We start from the raw sequence: 15,266 nt of genomic DNA, 5'->3' as shown, positions 1-15,266 counted from the left end.
GACGTTATTGGAAAGTGGCTTTACAATGGATATGTGATTATGGGTTGATTGAAGCTATACGAGTTGCCACCATTCAGCTTTTGGGACATACAAGTTGGATCCTTACAGAGAGTTTTCCAGTGAAACCATTTCTCGGATTTGAGGCGGATTAGTTCCACCAATTCCCAGAGCATGCGAGGCACGTCTGCTTTGGGCGTCGTGGCTTTGGGCGCTGTATCGTCTTTCATCCACTGATGCGGGTTGAGAGCTGTATCGTCTCTCGTCTGCTGATGCTTGTTGAGAGCTGTACCGTCTCTCTTCTACTGGTACTGTTATAGGCCGCGTCATAGCAGCATCGAAACGAACAGAGCTCCGACGCCTTGTTTCCAAAATCACATTCCCATTTATAGTGGTACTGCCCATCTTTTTGCCGATTGGTGTCGAAAGTTGGCTCGGTAGATCGTCAGTCTGGGTGTTTCGTCGAGAAAGCCCTCGGCTTAGTCCTGAGATGATGCCCTCCACAGCAGATTTGATGTTTGACACGGAACCGTCTTTGGTGTCCTTCTTGGGGAGCTGGTGTTCATCCTTGTCAAGGAAGTTGGTCACGACAGGCAAATTTCGTACATTTAGTGGGAGTCTCACGATCTAGAGATGCAAGTAATAGAGTAGTGAGTACGTCTCCCTAGAACATACTCCCAACTTAAAAAACTCGTAACTTACCAAGTCTGCAATACACTCTTCCATATTCCGTAAATTATGAACCATTAGAAGAAACACAACCACCTATAGAACCAAAAACTATAAATCGGTTTTCCGTGTCTGATAGAAGACTGTGACAACAAGTCGAAGCATACCTGGCCCAAACAGACCAAAATCGCTTCAAAGGCAAAAATGATATCGTTTCTTATTGCACTGACAGCAAAGTACGCTTGGGCATCAGTGCAGGCCAGATCCTTGAGTCGTAGAAACCCATCAAGAATATCTGGATCGAATGCAGCATTCATCAAATTATACGAATCCGCGTCGGGTATAAATGGTCCAGCCGCTGCGGCAGCAACCATCCCCTCCAATTCAGTCATGAAACTGGTCATCAAGTTCTTTAAACCACTTGTGACCAGCGTAGACGAGTACCTGAGAGTTCAGTTAGATTTCTTCATCTGGAGAAAAGATTATTCGGTCGGTACCTACCCTGCAAGGGAGGTATTAAACAATCGATTAGCGCAAATCGTTTGATCCGTTGGTAAGCAAGCCAGTTGCTCGAAAGCGTATTGTATATCTGATGCATATTGGTTATGCACAGGAGAAGGAGGGTAGCGTGTGGTATCTCCGTAAAGGACATTTTGCCAAATTTGGACGTAATTGTCAGTTCCGGCATCAAGCACCAAATTGCTTCGTATATTGCTTTCGTTGCCCCATGTAATCCAATCTTGTCGTTGAAGTTCATTGATGAGAGAGAGGGCCCTTGTAGGAAATGTAGCGGAATCTCCAAACTGGTCCAACATCGCAAAGTACTGTCCAATCGAGTAGATGCCATTTGCCTAGAAATGGGAACGCGTGAACAAAGCTTTTGATGAAGAGGACTAGCAACCAACCAGCCACGTACATTAAAGACAGCAAAGATGACTGCGAGAACGATCAACAAGCACAAGTAGGACAAGTACTCGAATCGGCCACGCCACTGTAGGTTGTACTGGTCTCCTCGGTGCTAGCGATTGAATTGAATTCTCAGCTTCGATTGCTCGCCACTTGTCGACATAAAATACCACTCACGATTGCCACTATGTTTCGAGCTTTCTGAGCGAGATTCTCTTGTCCCATAATATCTTCTGATTCATTTTCTGACTCCTCTAAACGCTGCAACATTTCAGCTACAGCACTTCGCGGAATTCTATTCGTGAAGATGATGTCATGTCAGCAACACATCGAATAGCAATACTGGAAGCCTCACAAGTTCCTCTCTTACTTTGAAAGGATGCCAAGAGCCTCTCGCTGCTTTCGGCGAAAAACCACGACTCTGTAATCCAAGACCAGGATTGCGACTGCAGCCGTCACAATCAGCGTAACTGTCAGCCCAATAATTTCTCTAACAGCCGTATTACTTTTGTCATAGTACTGATTGAAGAACAAGTCGTTCATACTGTAATCATATGCACCCTGATTTTGTAGAGGAATGAATAAGCCGGTGATGTACATTTGAGTTGAAATGGACAACAAAGAAGTCACCTTTTGTATCCAAAAGAAATTGTCTGCAATGAATCGAAATGAGTTGTCGCTGGACAGATTACTCCATCGTGAATCAGTGTATGGTCTCGTAGCCAAATCAACACCACTCTGTGCAAACAAATTGATGACCTCGTACAGTGTATGATATACTTCCACTCGTGTTGTTATAGCCGGGAAGTAGCTCATATTGACGGGAACAACTGGTGTTGTCCAAAACGAATAAAGCTCAGTGTTGGCTGGATCCAATTGATCAAATGCCGATTGAGCAGCGCTTCTCAAGGCCATCATGTCGTTAAAGAATGTGGACTGAATTGTGGCAAAGAGTGCAGAGTTGCCTGCGGCGTGAGCATCTTGAAGCTGCCTTGCACGTCGGAAACACAGAGCAGTTTTCTAAGAACGGTGAAAGCGCAGAGATGTGAGCAAATGACGATGCACATATGGTTTCGTTCTTGATTTCTTACATCTTCTCTGATATGGAGACTAGATAAACAAAACAGCAAGTTTCGAATCTTAGTTACTGAAGAGGTCAGACGAAGCAAAAACTAGAATTAACTTACGCGCTCAATGTTATTAAAGCACTGCTCGTGGAGGATAGTAAGTCGGTAATAACGATGTAGTTGGCAATCAAAACAGCAAGTCCCGTAATGCCAATAAGGAAGGCAGTCATGACAATGATGGTGATGCCATTCATGTTACGGGACAATATAGCTGCACGAAGAGACTGAGATCGTTGATAAGACCGAACTTCGGAATTGGTCGAACTATCCTTGGAAACTTCACTGCGTCTCTCCATATCAGGCTTTTGATCTCGTGCTGTCTGTTGTGATGACCTGATTTTTGCTACAAAGTCTGCTTTCATATATGTGGGTTTCGAGATTCCGACATTGTTTGGCTGCTTGTCGTCACTAGCGCCAATCATGGGAATCTCTGGTAGATTGTCGCCTTCTTCATCATTAACATCGTCATTCCCAAGATTCGAAGAGCTTCTGATACTGCCTGACCCTGTCGAATCTTCCTCTACCTCCTCATCACTATCTGCATCTCCTTGGCGATACTGTTCGGGTTGGAAGGCTTCTTCTTCATTCAGCTCATCTTCAATAGCATCAGCTCGAGCCAACAGAGTAGCAGCTTTGTACGACTCATTGGTGATATCAAGGAGAAATCGAGCGTAAAACCTGAGCAGGACTTTAGACTTTGGAAAACGGGTGACGAGCTGGAGGTAGGCCTGATTTGCGAATTTGGCAGTTTGGTGCAAGTTTATAGCAATGTTTTCCAATTCGTCTGTCTTGTGGCTGGGATGTTTGAGCAACGTCCACATCTCTCGTTGCCATTGCAATGCTAAATGATGCTGGAATTTGGCTTCGTGGTTGACCTTTTTAAATTCAGCATACGAAGCAATGTCCAGTTTCACGTTCGATCCCAAAAAGTCAGCTTCCTGACCTATACGATGAACACGTCAGATATAGGCTATATATATAAGTGATTGACGTTTGCGGCGTCCTCTACCTTGAGTTGACATTTGTCGTAAAAAGTAAACTTGAAATAGGAGATCCGAAGGAGGTTGCAGTCCCTCTATCTTTCGAATCCTATCCATCAATCCAAAGGTGCCATCCGAGAGATGGTAGAGGTAGTTTGCCATGGAGAAACGGCACAGAGCTGACTCGGGGAACTCGAGTAAACCTCTGTAGTTGTTTCGTGATTAGGCTTCTACCTTGATGAAATTTTCATTTTTAAAGCCAAACCGAACCTTTTGAATATTAGCAAAAGTTCGTCCAACTTTGACGAATCTGGTTGCCGTTTTCTCTCATCCATGTGGGCGGTAGCGAAACGCACAACTTGTTCAACTACGAGCAAAACAAAGTCAGAAACGGAAAAAGATTTCACGACTCTGGCTTACCATTGACTGCATATCTAAAAACAAGGTCGTTCAGATCTTGAGTATCGGCACCGGTCTGCATTGAGGCAAATTGTGTAAGTATAAAAGGTCGCGTGAGTTGCAATCTTTTGAATAAATAGAATACCTTGTGCATCTCTGCGAGTTTCGCTCGGACCCTTGACATGAGAGAATTATGATACCAGCCTGAAGAAAAGAACTCAATGCTTGGAGATGAAGACAGCGCATTTCAAAGTAGGACTCACCCGACAACATATAGCCACCAATGAATGATAATGGATATGTAGCCATCAAAGCTGCAAAAACATACCAAGAGCCAACAGTTTGACCCTCTTGTCCATAAATGGCTGCAGCAATGAACGAAATCAAACCACAAACAGCGGCGGCTCCAGTGCCTCCAACTCTGATGTGATTGATGATTGGATTGTAGAATGGCAACCAATACACTAGACAAAATTGTTTAGGTAATACTCGTCGCCCGACACTGGTGAGACTCTGAGTTTGTAGTTTGACTTACAGTTCGACAGTGCGATTCCTAGAGCTGCGAGGGCAACAGTAGCAATCTTGATCAAATCTAAGGGATTTTATCTTGATCAAAAGGCAATGGTTGGGTAAATATTTCAGTTTCAGGCTAACAGACTTACAACAGGATTCTGGAGCTAACTTCCACACGCAGACAACCAAGGTTTTCAATACACTGTCTAAATACAAGAAGGGAAAAACGGGTTTTCAGTGAATCTGAAGGGCAGTAGTCGTGAACCAAAACCACTCACAAATGATGTCGGCACGTCCATGTACTTTTGCCAATGGCCCTTTATGAGTCGGGTTGATATCGACAAACGCTCCGTTCAAGACCCAACAGAAGCATACAAGCGATACAAGGAAGAGTACAGAAGCAATCATTAAGATGATTCGAGGTGTAGAGTTACAAGAAATTGTTGCAAGAGCGTCTGGGGCAATCTCCGTAGTATGCCACCTTGCGTGATGCAAGAAAGAACATATGAGCTTTAGTACGCAGGAATCGGCACTAGACATTGACATACCAGGTATCTCCACAGATCAGAGGAGCAATCAGCACTTCCACCACGGGGAGGAAAAGCATGGTTGGGAGCACTGAGGCAATCAAACGTAAGAATCTAATTGGCATTATAAACTTGTGTTGACCCCGAATGAAGCCCCACGCGACGATGAGAGCATTAATCCAACTGAAGACAATAGTAGCACAGCAAAGACCAAAGATACAGATGAATGGCTGCCATGCCATATTCTCATATACACGTTCGACAGTTGTTGCAATCCAGGAAGGAACCCAATAGATCGCTTGCATATCAATGCATATAAAAAACGTGAAAAGCTGCACATCCTCAATAATGAGTCCAACGAATTCGACGCCTTCAAGGCCGGCTATCGTATAAAAGGAGTTTGCGTCAGTGTTACCGACTCATTTGTAAAATGGAAGAGTTAGCCAGATTACTCACAGTTCCCATAGACCTATGGATAAATTCAGGATGAGTCGGATGAGTATGGATATAATCAGTAGAGCGATCTGCTATAAGAGCGATTTGCAAAGACATCATAACCTACTCCAAAGAATAGAACTGCAAAGATGAGGCTCCTGACTCTCTCAAGAAGAGAGCGATAACTGAGTTCATCAGCAACGCCTTCGTTTTCGTCAGGTCGCTGAGCTTCAGATTGCGCTTGGGGTTCTTGCTTATTATTCATCCCTTGCTCCTGCTGATCAAGTCACGAACCTAGAGTTACTGGAGTCACAAATTTGGCGAGATCGGTAAAGCGACACGCAGCAGGATAACTTAGGATTCAAGCAAAACTTCTCTCACGCGTTGCGTATCGGGTAATAAACTGCTCAACGAGAATCGACTGCAGCAGCCGGACCATCCGATGACCCAGCCGATGACTCTCGAAGTTGAATGTGAGCTGGGAGCAAGTCGGTCTGCTGTATTTGGGTGACGCCCAGTCGTGAGTAATATGTAAACCTGCATCTGCAGAGAAATAACGAACTAGCGGCGGAGATCAGTAGAGTTAAATGCCATAATTATCACGAGACACGGATTTCGTTTATTTGCTTGACGTGAAGGCAGATAATCATGCGCGAACGACGCGAACGTCCAAGTTTCAAACAGCAGCTGAAAACGGTTTTTCACAAAATAATTTCCTACTAGTAGGCGAAGCAGATCCCACCGTTGGAAAGGAGCCTATACACATCGTCTATCATGAGCTCATCAACTCCCATACCTATATCGGGACGCAATCAACAACGAACATTTCATTCACAACATTCAACGCAAACTGAAAGTCCCCCGAGCGCATTTGGCTCGTATTCGCTGCCGTCCAAACTTCACTGTCATCCAATAGGTAAGTATCTGTGTCTCTTCTTTCTTATCTAATGTGTGCATCGACGCTAACATGGACATCAACCCCTTTATCATCAAGTGCTACAAAATCCAAATATTAACACTCTGAACTTTGACAAATCACCACCTGCAAGCCTCAATGCATCACCATTCAATCCATCGCCATTGAACTCTTCAACCAAACGTGTCAAGATATCGAACATGTTTGTCGAGCAGACACTTGTGAGCAAAGAAGAGATATTCGTCAGGGCTGCTGATGCTGAACGTCTGGGCCTCACGGTCGTTGGAGAAGCAGAAACACGATTCGGATCTGTTGTCAAGTACGCCATTCTTGGTTTGATAGTGTTGGAATGACACTGACTCGTGTTTCCTTCCAACAGATACAGTCCAGTGCAGTGTATTGTCTTTGAGAGACAAGCAATGATTGACCTCGTTTATCAGTTACCACCCAACTTTGCGAATACGAGATACGAGGAAGGAGTTATATCGATTTGTGTCTTCTGGTGAGGCTTTCGTTTTTTGGTTGAGTTTTTCGGTTGATGATGAGGATACTCTATATTATCCATTGTTCTGAAAGCCTTTTGACATTTGCGCTCTCCATAGGAACATGGGGTTGTCGGTGGTCCTAGATCGTGGTATGGTAGCCCTACAAGGTAAGACTGGCGTGATAATTGGCTGCCTTCTCACCAGATGTGACCAATTCACGTCCAAATACTTATATAGGAGGTGATGATGCGGTATACCGCTTTGATACGAGCATGGGAACACCATTCTAGGAACAAATGGCAAAACAAACACCTTGACCTCAAATATAGATACATAGACCTTTGCACATTGCACAAACTGTAACGCGTATACCAGTTGTTTTCCTTGGTGAACTACGCGAATCTCGGGGTTTCTAAACCTCACGTTCTTTAAACTTTCTTTCGTTCAACGTGGATTCGGATCAATACTTGAACGCCTTATAATCGCTTTTACCGCAATTCAGCTGCAGCTGAGCGCATAAAGGACTCCACCTAAACTGTTTCCCTTACGGCCTCCCTTACCTACTTGCGGCCCCTCTCTTTAAAATCAAGGAAGCAGCCACGTTTACAAGCATTCCAAACAAACCTCTTGGTCGTTAAGCTGGCTACCAATACTAGCTCCCTACCGCTACTCATCCTGTCGATCCCGATTCTGTAGCCTCGCAGGCCCACCCTCAAGTCAATAATGTCGAAATCAAAAAAGTCTTCGATACCAACATCAACAGTTCCGCTATATAAAGTCATCATGGTGGGATCAGGCGGAGTCGGCAAGTCATCTCTGACCCTTCAATATATGTATCAGGACTTTATAGAGGAATATGACCCAACAAAGGCGGATTCGTACAGGAAAAAGGTCTCGCTGGACGGAGAAGACTCCTTTATAGACATACTGGATACTGCTGGCCAGGAAGAGTATGCTGCTATAAGGGACAACTATTATAGAACAGGGGAAGGCTTCTTGCTGGTCTATTCGATACTGGAACCAGAGACGTTTGCAAACACAAAGGTCTGTTGTAAGCTTTGTTAAAAGTCAATGTTTAGGATGCTTATCGGGAATTGTTTGCTTTTATTGTAGGCATTTAGAGATCAGATCGTTCGAGTACTCGACGATGACAAGATACCCTTCATCTTGGCTGGAAATAAGGCTGATTTGGCAGATATACGACGCGTCACGACTGAACAAGGAGAAGAGCAAGCTCGACAATGGTAAAACGCAATATTCCATTTCTCGCTTGCGCCTTGTCATATCTTGACGCTCAAATCTTATGTAGGGGCGCAGTGTACATGGAAACATCAGCCAAAACCAGGCATAACGTCGAAGAAGCCTATGAAGCCTTGATGCGCATGATTCGCGTCCGAAAAGAATCTACTCCGAATGGAAGTAGACCCTCGTCAAGCCAAAAGAAAGATACCAGTAATAAAAAATGTGTAATTTGTTGAGGGCCGCCCTAAAAATCCTCTATATGGTATAACTGCAATCGCCTGAAATCACATCTGTAACATATTAAAAACAATATAAATCATCTTGAATCACGCTAATGAGGGCGTTTGTGTCGTGTTCTGAGATCTACTAAGCAATCTTCACAATTACACAATTGCTACTAATGATGGCAGCCGCAGAAGACCAAGACACAGGTACAGCATGCTACAATCTATCAGTGTACGAAATGTCTTGTACTTACTCCTTTTTCCTTTAGAATGGAACGACATCTTGAGGTTTGGTAATTTGTCAATTCTTGTAACGATCTGTCCTAACAGCTGCCTTACTTACTAATTAGAGAGAAAGGAATCCTACCTCAAAAGCCCAAAGAACTAGAACTGACTGAAGATGATATCCTGGCAATGGTCGACCAGGCCGTTTCTGCCAAATACCACGGCAAGGCATTAGAAGACCGAACATTGGATGAATTGGATGAACTTGAAGATGAAGAGGATGAACGTGTTTTGGTACCTATATTTGTTGAATTCGAATGGCAATCCCAAATCGACGAGTTCTCGCATCTTACCGTCCTTCACTTCTCACCAAGATGGCATACCGCAAACAACGCCTCGCCGAAATGGCTGCCTATACCAAAACAGCAAAATACGGCTCGGTAACCCAAATCTCAAAACCAGATTGGCCAACTGAAGTAACTGAAGCATGCAAAACCGTACCCGTCATAATCCATCTCTTCCAGACACATGTCATGGCATCTCGAGTACTTGCAGCCAAACTAGATACAATAGCTAGGAAATACCCCGCATCGAAATTCTTGAAGATTGTCGCTGATGCATGTATAGAGAATTATCCAGATAGGAATGTGCCTACGCTGTTGATTTATGCTGATGGCGATTTGAAGAGACAGCTTGTGGGGATTGAGATGATGGGGGGTAGTAATGGGACGTTGAGAGAGTTGGAGATGATTTTGGCGGCGTCTAAATCGTTCGAGTTGATGGATGATGAAGATGTTGGACGAAATGACGATGAGGATGAGAACAAGAATTTGAGGAGTGGTGTAAAGCAACTTACTGGCGATGACGATGACTTGGACTGGGACTAAGGTTTGGTCTTTCATCTTATCTATAGAAAAGCAAATGTAAAATCGCAAGCGTTTGTACATATAGTCGTTTTCTGAGTTCAGACTACGTTACGAGAGGTCGTTTTATTCTAAAACGGAAACAGATTATGGCCAATATTATGAGGGGCTTTGCGATATTAAATAAGATTCAGACGTGTTAAGAAGACATTTTTGTGGGGGTATGAGTAGTAGTTGGCCATGTGGTATCTATGATATTACAGCCATTTCAGGTAGTCTTCCATACAGCCATGAGCAACAAGATGATCTTGACCAAACACTTTGACTACCCAGCGTAACCTAGTCCTTCTAAATTCACTTTGAGCAACCCAATCAGTCAATGCATCACCAGGTTCCATAGTCAACAGATTCATGAGGATCGGATTCGATACTGTAAGGTGTCCCAATAGCATCCTCACACCAACAGGGTGTCGTGGATCAGCCCGATGCAGCAAATTCACCAGTTTAGAGGGATTCAGAAGCCTTTCTACAGCCTGAGTGGCAAAAGCATCTAATTGGTTGCGTGTGTAATATTGTTTGAGAGTTACTAGTTGCGAATCGTGTAAACGGTCATGCATCATCAGTTTCAATACTAGCTCATCATTGAATTTGAAGGATGAGGCTAAGCATATCTTGACGGATTCGGAAACAGTTAGATTCGGTAAAAGTGGGTGCTTTCGGAAGAATGCGTTAAGCACGACGGCATCATTTAGTGGTTTGCAATCTAGACCATTATGTTGCAAGATTGGGAGTAGTGTTGGATCATCGTGTAAGAGTCTCCATATCATGTATGCTCGTCGACCTGCTAATAGCACGGGATCTTCCATTGTGGGAGCGAAATGATATTTTACTACCAAATCTCGGATGGTTTCTAATGGTGTTGGGTTTAACATCATGTTTGGTTGTAGTAGCTGCTGTAGCTGTTGTGGTTGTTGGTCCTGTGGTAGAGAGAGACTGTATACAGATGACGGTGTATTTGGATCTGTTGACATATACGATGCTGGAGAACTGCTTGTGGCTTGACCCATCGGCATGCCCATAGTACTAGGGCTGATTAGGCCAGGCATCGAGTTCCGTAAAAGGTATCTGTAAAACACATCCACATCATCGTCTTTTGCTTGCAACTGATATCCATAGAGTTTCAATCCATTCTTTAGTATCAGCGACACAAACTTCATCTTGGAATACGGTACAACGAAACGGGTTTCTTGGACTACCATCTGAATCATGTATCGTGGTAGTAGTGCACCGGTTGATAGCAGCATTTTGGCGACTTCATGAGTCAGCACTTTGCGATGCTTGAGGAAGGCTTGTACGAGTGCCATCCGAGTTCCATATCGAAATCGTAGGAATCCTGCTTTCGAGTGTGGATCTTCACAGATTGATTTTGTTTGTCGACTGACTCGCGCAAAGGTTGATGGTGTGTCGAGGTATGAAATGGTTCTTGCCCATACTTCTCGTGGTAGTCCGTGAAGCAATGGAGGTGGTGGTGGGTGCTAGCGAGCATTCAGGGTTTAATGAAATTGTAACCAATAACCCGGCGCAGATGGGCAAGATGAAGTAGACTTACAAAAAAGATCTTGTCCAAATCAGCAAAGCTGGTCTGAGAAGAAGCAGATCCAAGACTGCTAAAACCTAGTTATACGACGGCGTCAGGACTGTTGAACTTCATATGATTAAACCAACCGACGTGATTCTCACTTTGAGATTTCAGCGTAATGAGTGCGGGTATCGATGACCTTGCAGAGGTCGGTTCCAGTATAGGTCGAACTATGTTCATATTCTGTTTCGAGAAATGTGTCAACAGATGTGCTGCGACAATGAAGCGAACCAATGGACGCGCGTCAAGAGCGTCGAACGTCGACATACAAGTTTAGGCGGCTTGTTCTTTGGTGGCCTTCCTGGTCCTCGTTTGATCTCGGGAAGATTGGCCGTCATCACCATTGATTGATCTGAAATCATGCCGGATTTGTCGTCAAGGGGTTTCGTGCAAAATATGACCTACGGTAGTAAAAAAATGTTCAGATTAGATCTATATTGTGTCGATAACCGTATTCTAACTACTGATTAACGCGTACCTTGAGGTTGCTATTAACAGACTAGTAACAAACAAGGCATACGAAAATGAAGACTAAACTCACAGAATGTAGACGAGATCAACAGCCTAGAGCGAAGAGTTGGTGACGACAACGCTTTGAATGATCTTTTGAATGTTGTAGCCTGAGCGAACGAGCTTGATACTAGCTTGATCTAGTTCGTTGCGATGAGGAAAAAAATAAACTCCCGACTTGCAGTCAAGCAGAGACAACCTTGTGAACCAGTTGAAATGCAATGTCTTTTATTTCTTTCATCAGCAAATTATATTTACATCAATTTTCATACAAGGGCAAACATCGGAATCAGTTGCCAGCCAATATTGCGTCAAGTTTCGGTTTCAAGTCCTTCAACTTGAGCTCCAAATTCACTCTCAACAAATTATTCTGATCGCCAATAAGTTTGCAAAATTCAGGCAAAACTTCAGCCAAAACCTTCAAATGTTCACGGGCTTCCGCTACAAAAATATGGTTGTCAACATGACAGTCGTTTTGATTAATCTCAGAACATCTCACATTCAGATAGTTGGGCTTTGTGGCCGTTGGCAACATGTTGTGATACTGTACTTAATGGCAGCACATTCTTGCGTGATGAGACATACAACCTACAAAAGAATCGGTCAACAATCGAAACCATACTCTAAAGTCAACCACCTTGTACACAAGCAGCAACAGGATACATACACTAGGAGACATTGAATAACATCTTCCAACCGACTCAATCGCACTCTACGTTTCGTCTCTTCTGGAGTAGGTATGTGACTGAAGAGGGATGCTTCCAATTTGAGTCGTTCCTTTTCACGAATACGTTCCAGCATAGCCGATGCCTTTGTTTGAGGTTTAGTTGATGGTGTTGGTGTCTGAGGAGTTGGTGGTGGCATAATGGGCTGCGATGGCTGAGGTGTTGGTACTATTGGTTTCACTTTCTCGGGTTCCTTCAATTTACCCTATTAGTTCATTCTCCCGGTTAATACACCCAATTCAAGACGTTCGAACACGTCAGACAACATTGGTACTCGCCTTGCGTGCTTCGAGTAGTGCCTCCAGCGTCATGACTTCTCGTGGAGGAAAAGCCGGTAATACTGCTTCTGGAATATCGGGAACGGATTCCAATTCGAATCTTGGATGCCATGCAGATACTTGCATCGGATCATATTTTAGCTTGAATTTCAGCTTTTGCAGCATTTTCTACATTTTTGAGAGGGAGAAACGAGTAAGGTCACAAACGAAGATTATCAATTTGACGACCTATGGGTACATACAGCATGTTCCGTCTTCACACGATCCAGTAAACGATCGTGAAATGTCTCACGCCGAGGAAGCCACACATTCGATTCTGCTACAAGACTGGCTTTCTTGATGTCTGCACCAGTAGCATTCCTAGCAAACTCTATAGCCAACGACTCAACCCGAATTCCTTTATCCATGATACGAACTGGGGTCATTGTGTATGCCTCTGGATACACGGTCACAATCTGTGCCAAATGTGATAGTTCAAATGTTCTAAACAAAAGTGATGTGAGCATCATATAAAATAGGAGAAAATTTACAATAAAACGCGGCGAGCGACTCGCCACCAACCTATTAGCAGTATTCTCGACTGGTTTCTTCACACGATGGAATGTAGCACTTTGATCTCTACTCTTCACAAACATGACGGTATGTTCCAAGGCATGAAAAATTTGTTCTAGCGCTCGATACTTGGCTGGCAGAGGTAATCGAACTCCAGGTTCTACCAAATGTCGATACTTGACGTGTGCTGGCACAAGGGGTGTGGCACTTGATACAGTTCTCAATGGAGTCGGTCCTGGACTCATAGGACTCATGGGACCCATAGGACTTGATGGCGGTTGGATCTTTACAGAAGCTGGCGATGAGCTGTTGAGGGAAAATGTGTTACTATTCATACAGAGATATTGTGTAGCGGCCAACATCAAACATATACCTAATCACCAGATCAGGCAAAGACTCAGCTTCTGAGACATCGTCGTCTGCGACTCTCCTCTTTTGCGAACTAGATGCAGGTCTAGTTTTGTGGTGTTAGTCGACCTTTGGTATCTTGAAACAAAGAACTTACGGTTTCTCAACAACAATCACATCCTCAACAAGATTCCTTTTAGGACTTTTCGTGGGTGTCTTCGATGCTCTAAAATTTAATCAACACCGCTGTTAACAGTGAAACAAGTAAAAAACAACAAAAATACCACACTCACGACTTCTCCACCACTATCACATCTTCAACCAGATTCCTTCTAGAACGATTTTTTGTGGGCGTTTTGAATTCTCTAGTTATTAAGGAACAGTATTGTTGTAAGACCAGCGCATCCAAAGTTGAACAAACGAATAAAACACACATTGGTGGATCTGGTTTCAACACGACATCAGGCTCCACGACGGGTACCACTATCTCGACTACATCGCGTTTGGGTTCATCGATAACTGTCGGTGGCACCTAAAAGTGGACATCAACGAGATCAATCAGTAACTTGATTTTCGCTTCGGAGGTTTTGATGACAGTGCAATTAAACATACTGGAGTAGGTGGGTCCTCTGAGACGACCTTCTTTTGTCTTTTATTAGCTCGGACATTGTCAATGATTCGAGCCGCTTCTTGCTTGGTTGGAGCAGGTGTTGGCTATTTTCAAATTGTTTAAATGTTTGTTTCTGATTGTCACGATGAACGAAGGGCTTACTGCACTAGCTCCTTTGGCAGCAGGCTTGCTACCAGCAGATTTGGTAGCTCCCTTCTTCTGCACGGGAAGGAAGTCTCGGATGGCACGCTGCTGCCTCATCATTGTCGCTTTGAGTAATAAACGTTGTTAACCGAGAATGCGATGCTGGGGAAACGGCGAAAGCTGTTACAATAAGGAATTATTTTATGACTACACGAATATTAAAATACAAGGCAGCTTTATGATATATACAAGGCAAAGCTGTCACTTCAAACGAGGATACGTGAGATTGTTCCATTCACGAGTTGCTATAACTTTCTGTCCCTCTACGAGTTCTAATTTCGCGTCAATATGATATGATGACGCGTCAGAGTGCATGGTAGACTCAACATTCACGTTGAACAAGCCTCGCCAGTCCTCAGCAACATCACTTTCCTCTGTATCAGGAGCACCATCACTATTTTCCACTATAACACCAGGTCTACCAACAATTACATTCCATCTAGCGGTCACAGAGGCCGTTTCTGGATGTATGGTATCAATCTTTGCGTGCTCCTGATACCTTTCACCATACGTCCATCCATCTTCGAATGATAGCTGGCCCCAATCCTTCTCATATATGTTATTCACTATAGCACCACTGTGTTTTGAGGTCCAGGTTGCTGGTGGGCTAGATCTCGTCTCCTGATGTGGTGGCGCTGGTGCCATCTTTGGCGACTCAAACAACCATGATGACGGTGTTGCATCACCCTTGCTGTTCACCAGACATGGCAGTATGAGTTTACAATCTCCAGACAGCGCGACTTCAAATTCAGGCTCTGGCCATATCAGAGGCCAATAAGAGTTTGATAATGCTAGTCGAATTATTGCTCTAGGTGGAAATGTATACGCCGATGCCTTTAGAAGCACGTCCACCTCAAAATCTTCACCTATAGGAATACCCCGCTTCTTCCCA

The 15,266-nt window shown here is 43.9% G+C and overlaps 4 protein-coding genes across 4 annotated transcripts; 2 read left to right on the top strand and 2 right to left on the bottom strand.

Moving 5' to 3' along the window:
- Nucleotides 1-102: 102 nt before the first annotated feature.
- SmJEL517_g02160 (uncharacterized protein) lies at nt 103-5,818 on the bottom strand (the record flags this gene model as incomplete). The annotated part of the gene is made up of 21 exons (XM_031168088.1): nt 103-624; nt 700-762; nt 834-1,110; nt 1,168-1,517; nt 1,583-1,684; nt 1,750-1,867; nt 1,943-2,133; nt 2,203-2,592; nt 2,664-2,682; nt 2,760-3,642; nt 3,709-3,884; nt 3,950-4,046; nt 4,100-4,154; nt 4,224-4,282; nt 4,342-4,542; nt 4,614-4,670; nt 4,741-4,797; nt 4,870-5,072; nt 5,140-5,500; nt 5,575-5,587; nt 5,681-5,818. 21 exons carry the CDS (start codon nt 5,816-5,818, stop codon nt 103-105), a joined length of 4,332 nt encoding a protein of 1,443 aa, XP_031026056.1.
- Nucleotides 5,819-7,677: 1,859 nt separating this feature from the next.
- On the top strand, nt 7,678-8,432 carry SmJEL517_g02159 (uncharacterized protein; the record flags this gene model as incomplete). The annotated part of the gene is made up of 3 exons (XM_031168087.1): nt 7,678-7,998; nt 8,068-8,198; nt 8,264-8,432. 3 exons carry the CDS (start codon nt 7,678-7,680, stop codon nt 8,430-8,432), a joined length of 621 nt encoding a protein of 206 aa, XP_031025947.1.
- A 167-nt stretch (nt 8,433-8,599) lies between these two features.
- Nucleotides 8,600-9,532, top strand: SmJEL517_g02158 (uncharacterized protein; the record flags this gene model as incomplete). Its single annotated transcript, XM_031168086.1, has 4 exons — nt 8,600-8,627; nt 8,690-8,708; nt 8,771-8,939; nt 9,020-9,532. 4 exons carry the CDS (start codon nt 8,600-8,602, stop codon nt 9,530-9,532), a joined length of 729 nt encoding a protein of 242 aa, XP_031025948.1.
- Nucleotides 9,533-9,765: 233 nt separating this feature from the next.
- Nucleotides 9,766-14,431, bottom strand: SmJEL517_g02157 (uncharacterized protein; the record flags this gene model as incomplete). Its single annotated transcript, XM_031168085.1, has 17 exons — nt 9,766-11,043; nt 11,118-11,182; nt 11,249-11,330; nt 11,417-11,548; nt 11,626-11,646; nt 12,013-12,098; nt 12,157-12,245; nt 12,325-12,587; nt 12,649-12,828; nt 12,903-13,143; nt 13,222-13,518; nt 13,586-13,666; nt 13,718-13,786; nt 13,854-13,925; nt 13,995-14,092; nt 14,173-14,274; nt 14,333-14,431. 17 exons carry the CDS (start codon nt 14,429-14,431, stop codon nt 9,766-9,768), a joined length of 3,255 nt encoding a protein of 1,084 aa, XP_031025949.1.
- Between the last annotated feature and the right edge of the window lie 835 nt (nt 14,432-15,266).

This window comes from Synchytrium microbalum (assembly GCF_006535985.1).
Source record: "Synchytrium microbalum strain JEL517 chromosome Unknown SmJEL517_scf0008, whole genome shotgun sequence".
Lineage (NCBI taxonomy): Eukaryota > Fungi > Chytridiomycota > Chytridiomycetes > Synchytriales > Synchytriaceae > Synchytrium > Synchytrium microbalum.
Note: the sequence above shows the minus strand (reverse complement) of the source record. Positions and strands in the feature narration are given on the sequence as shown.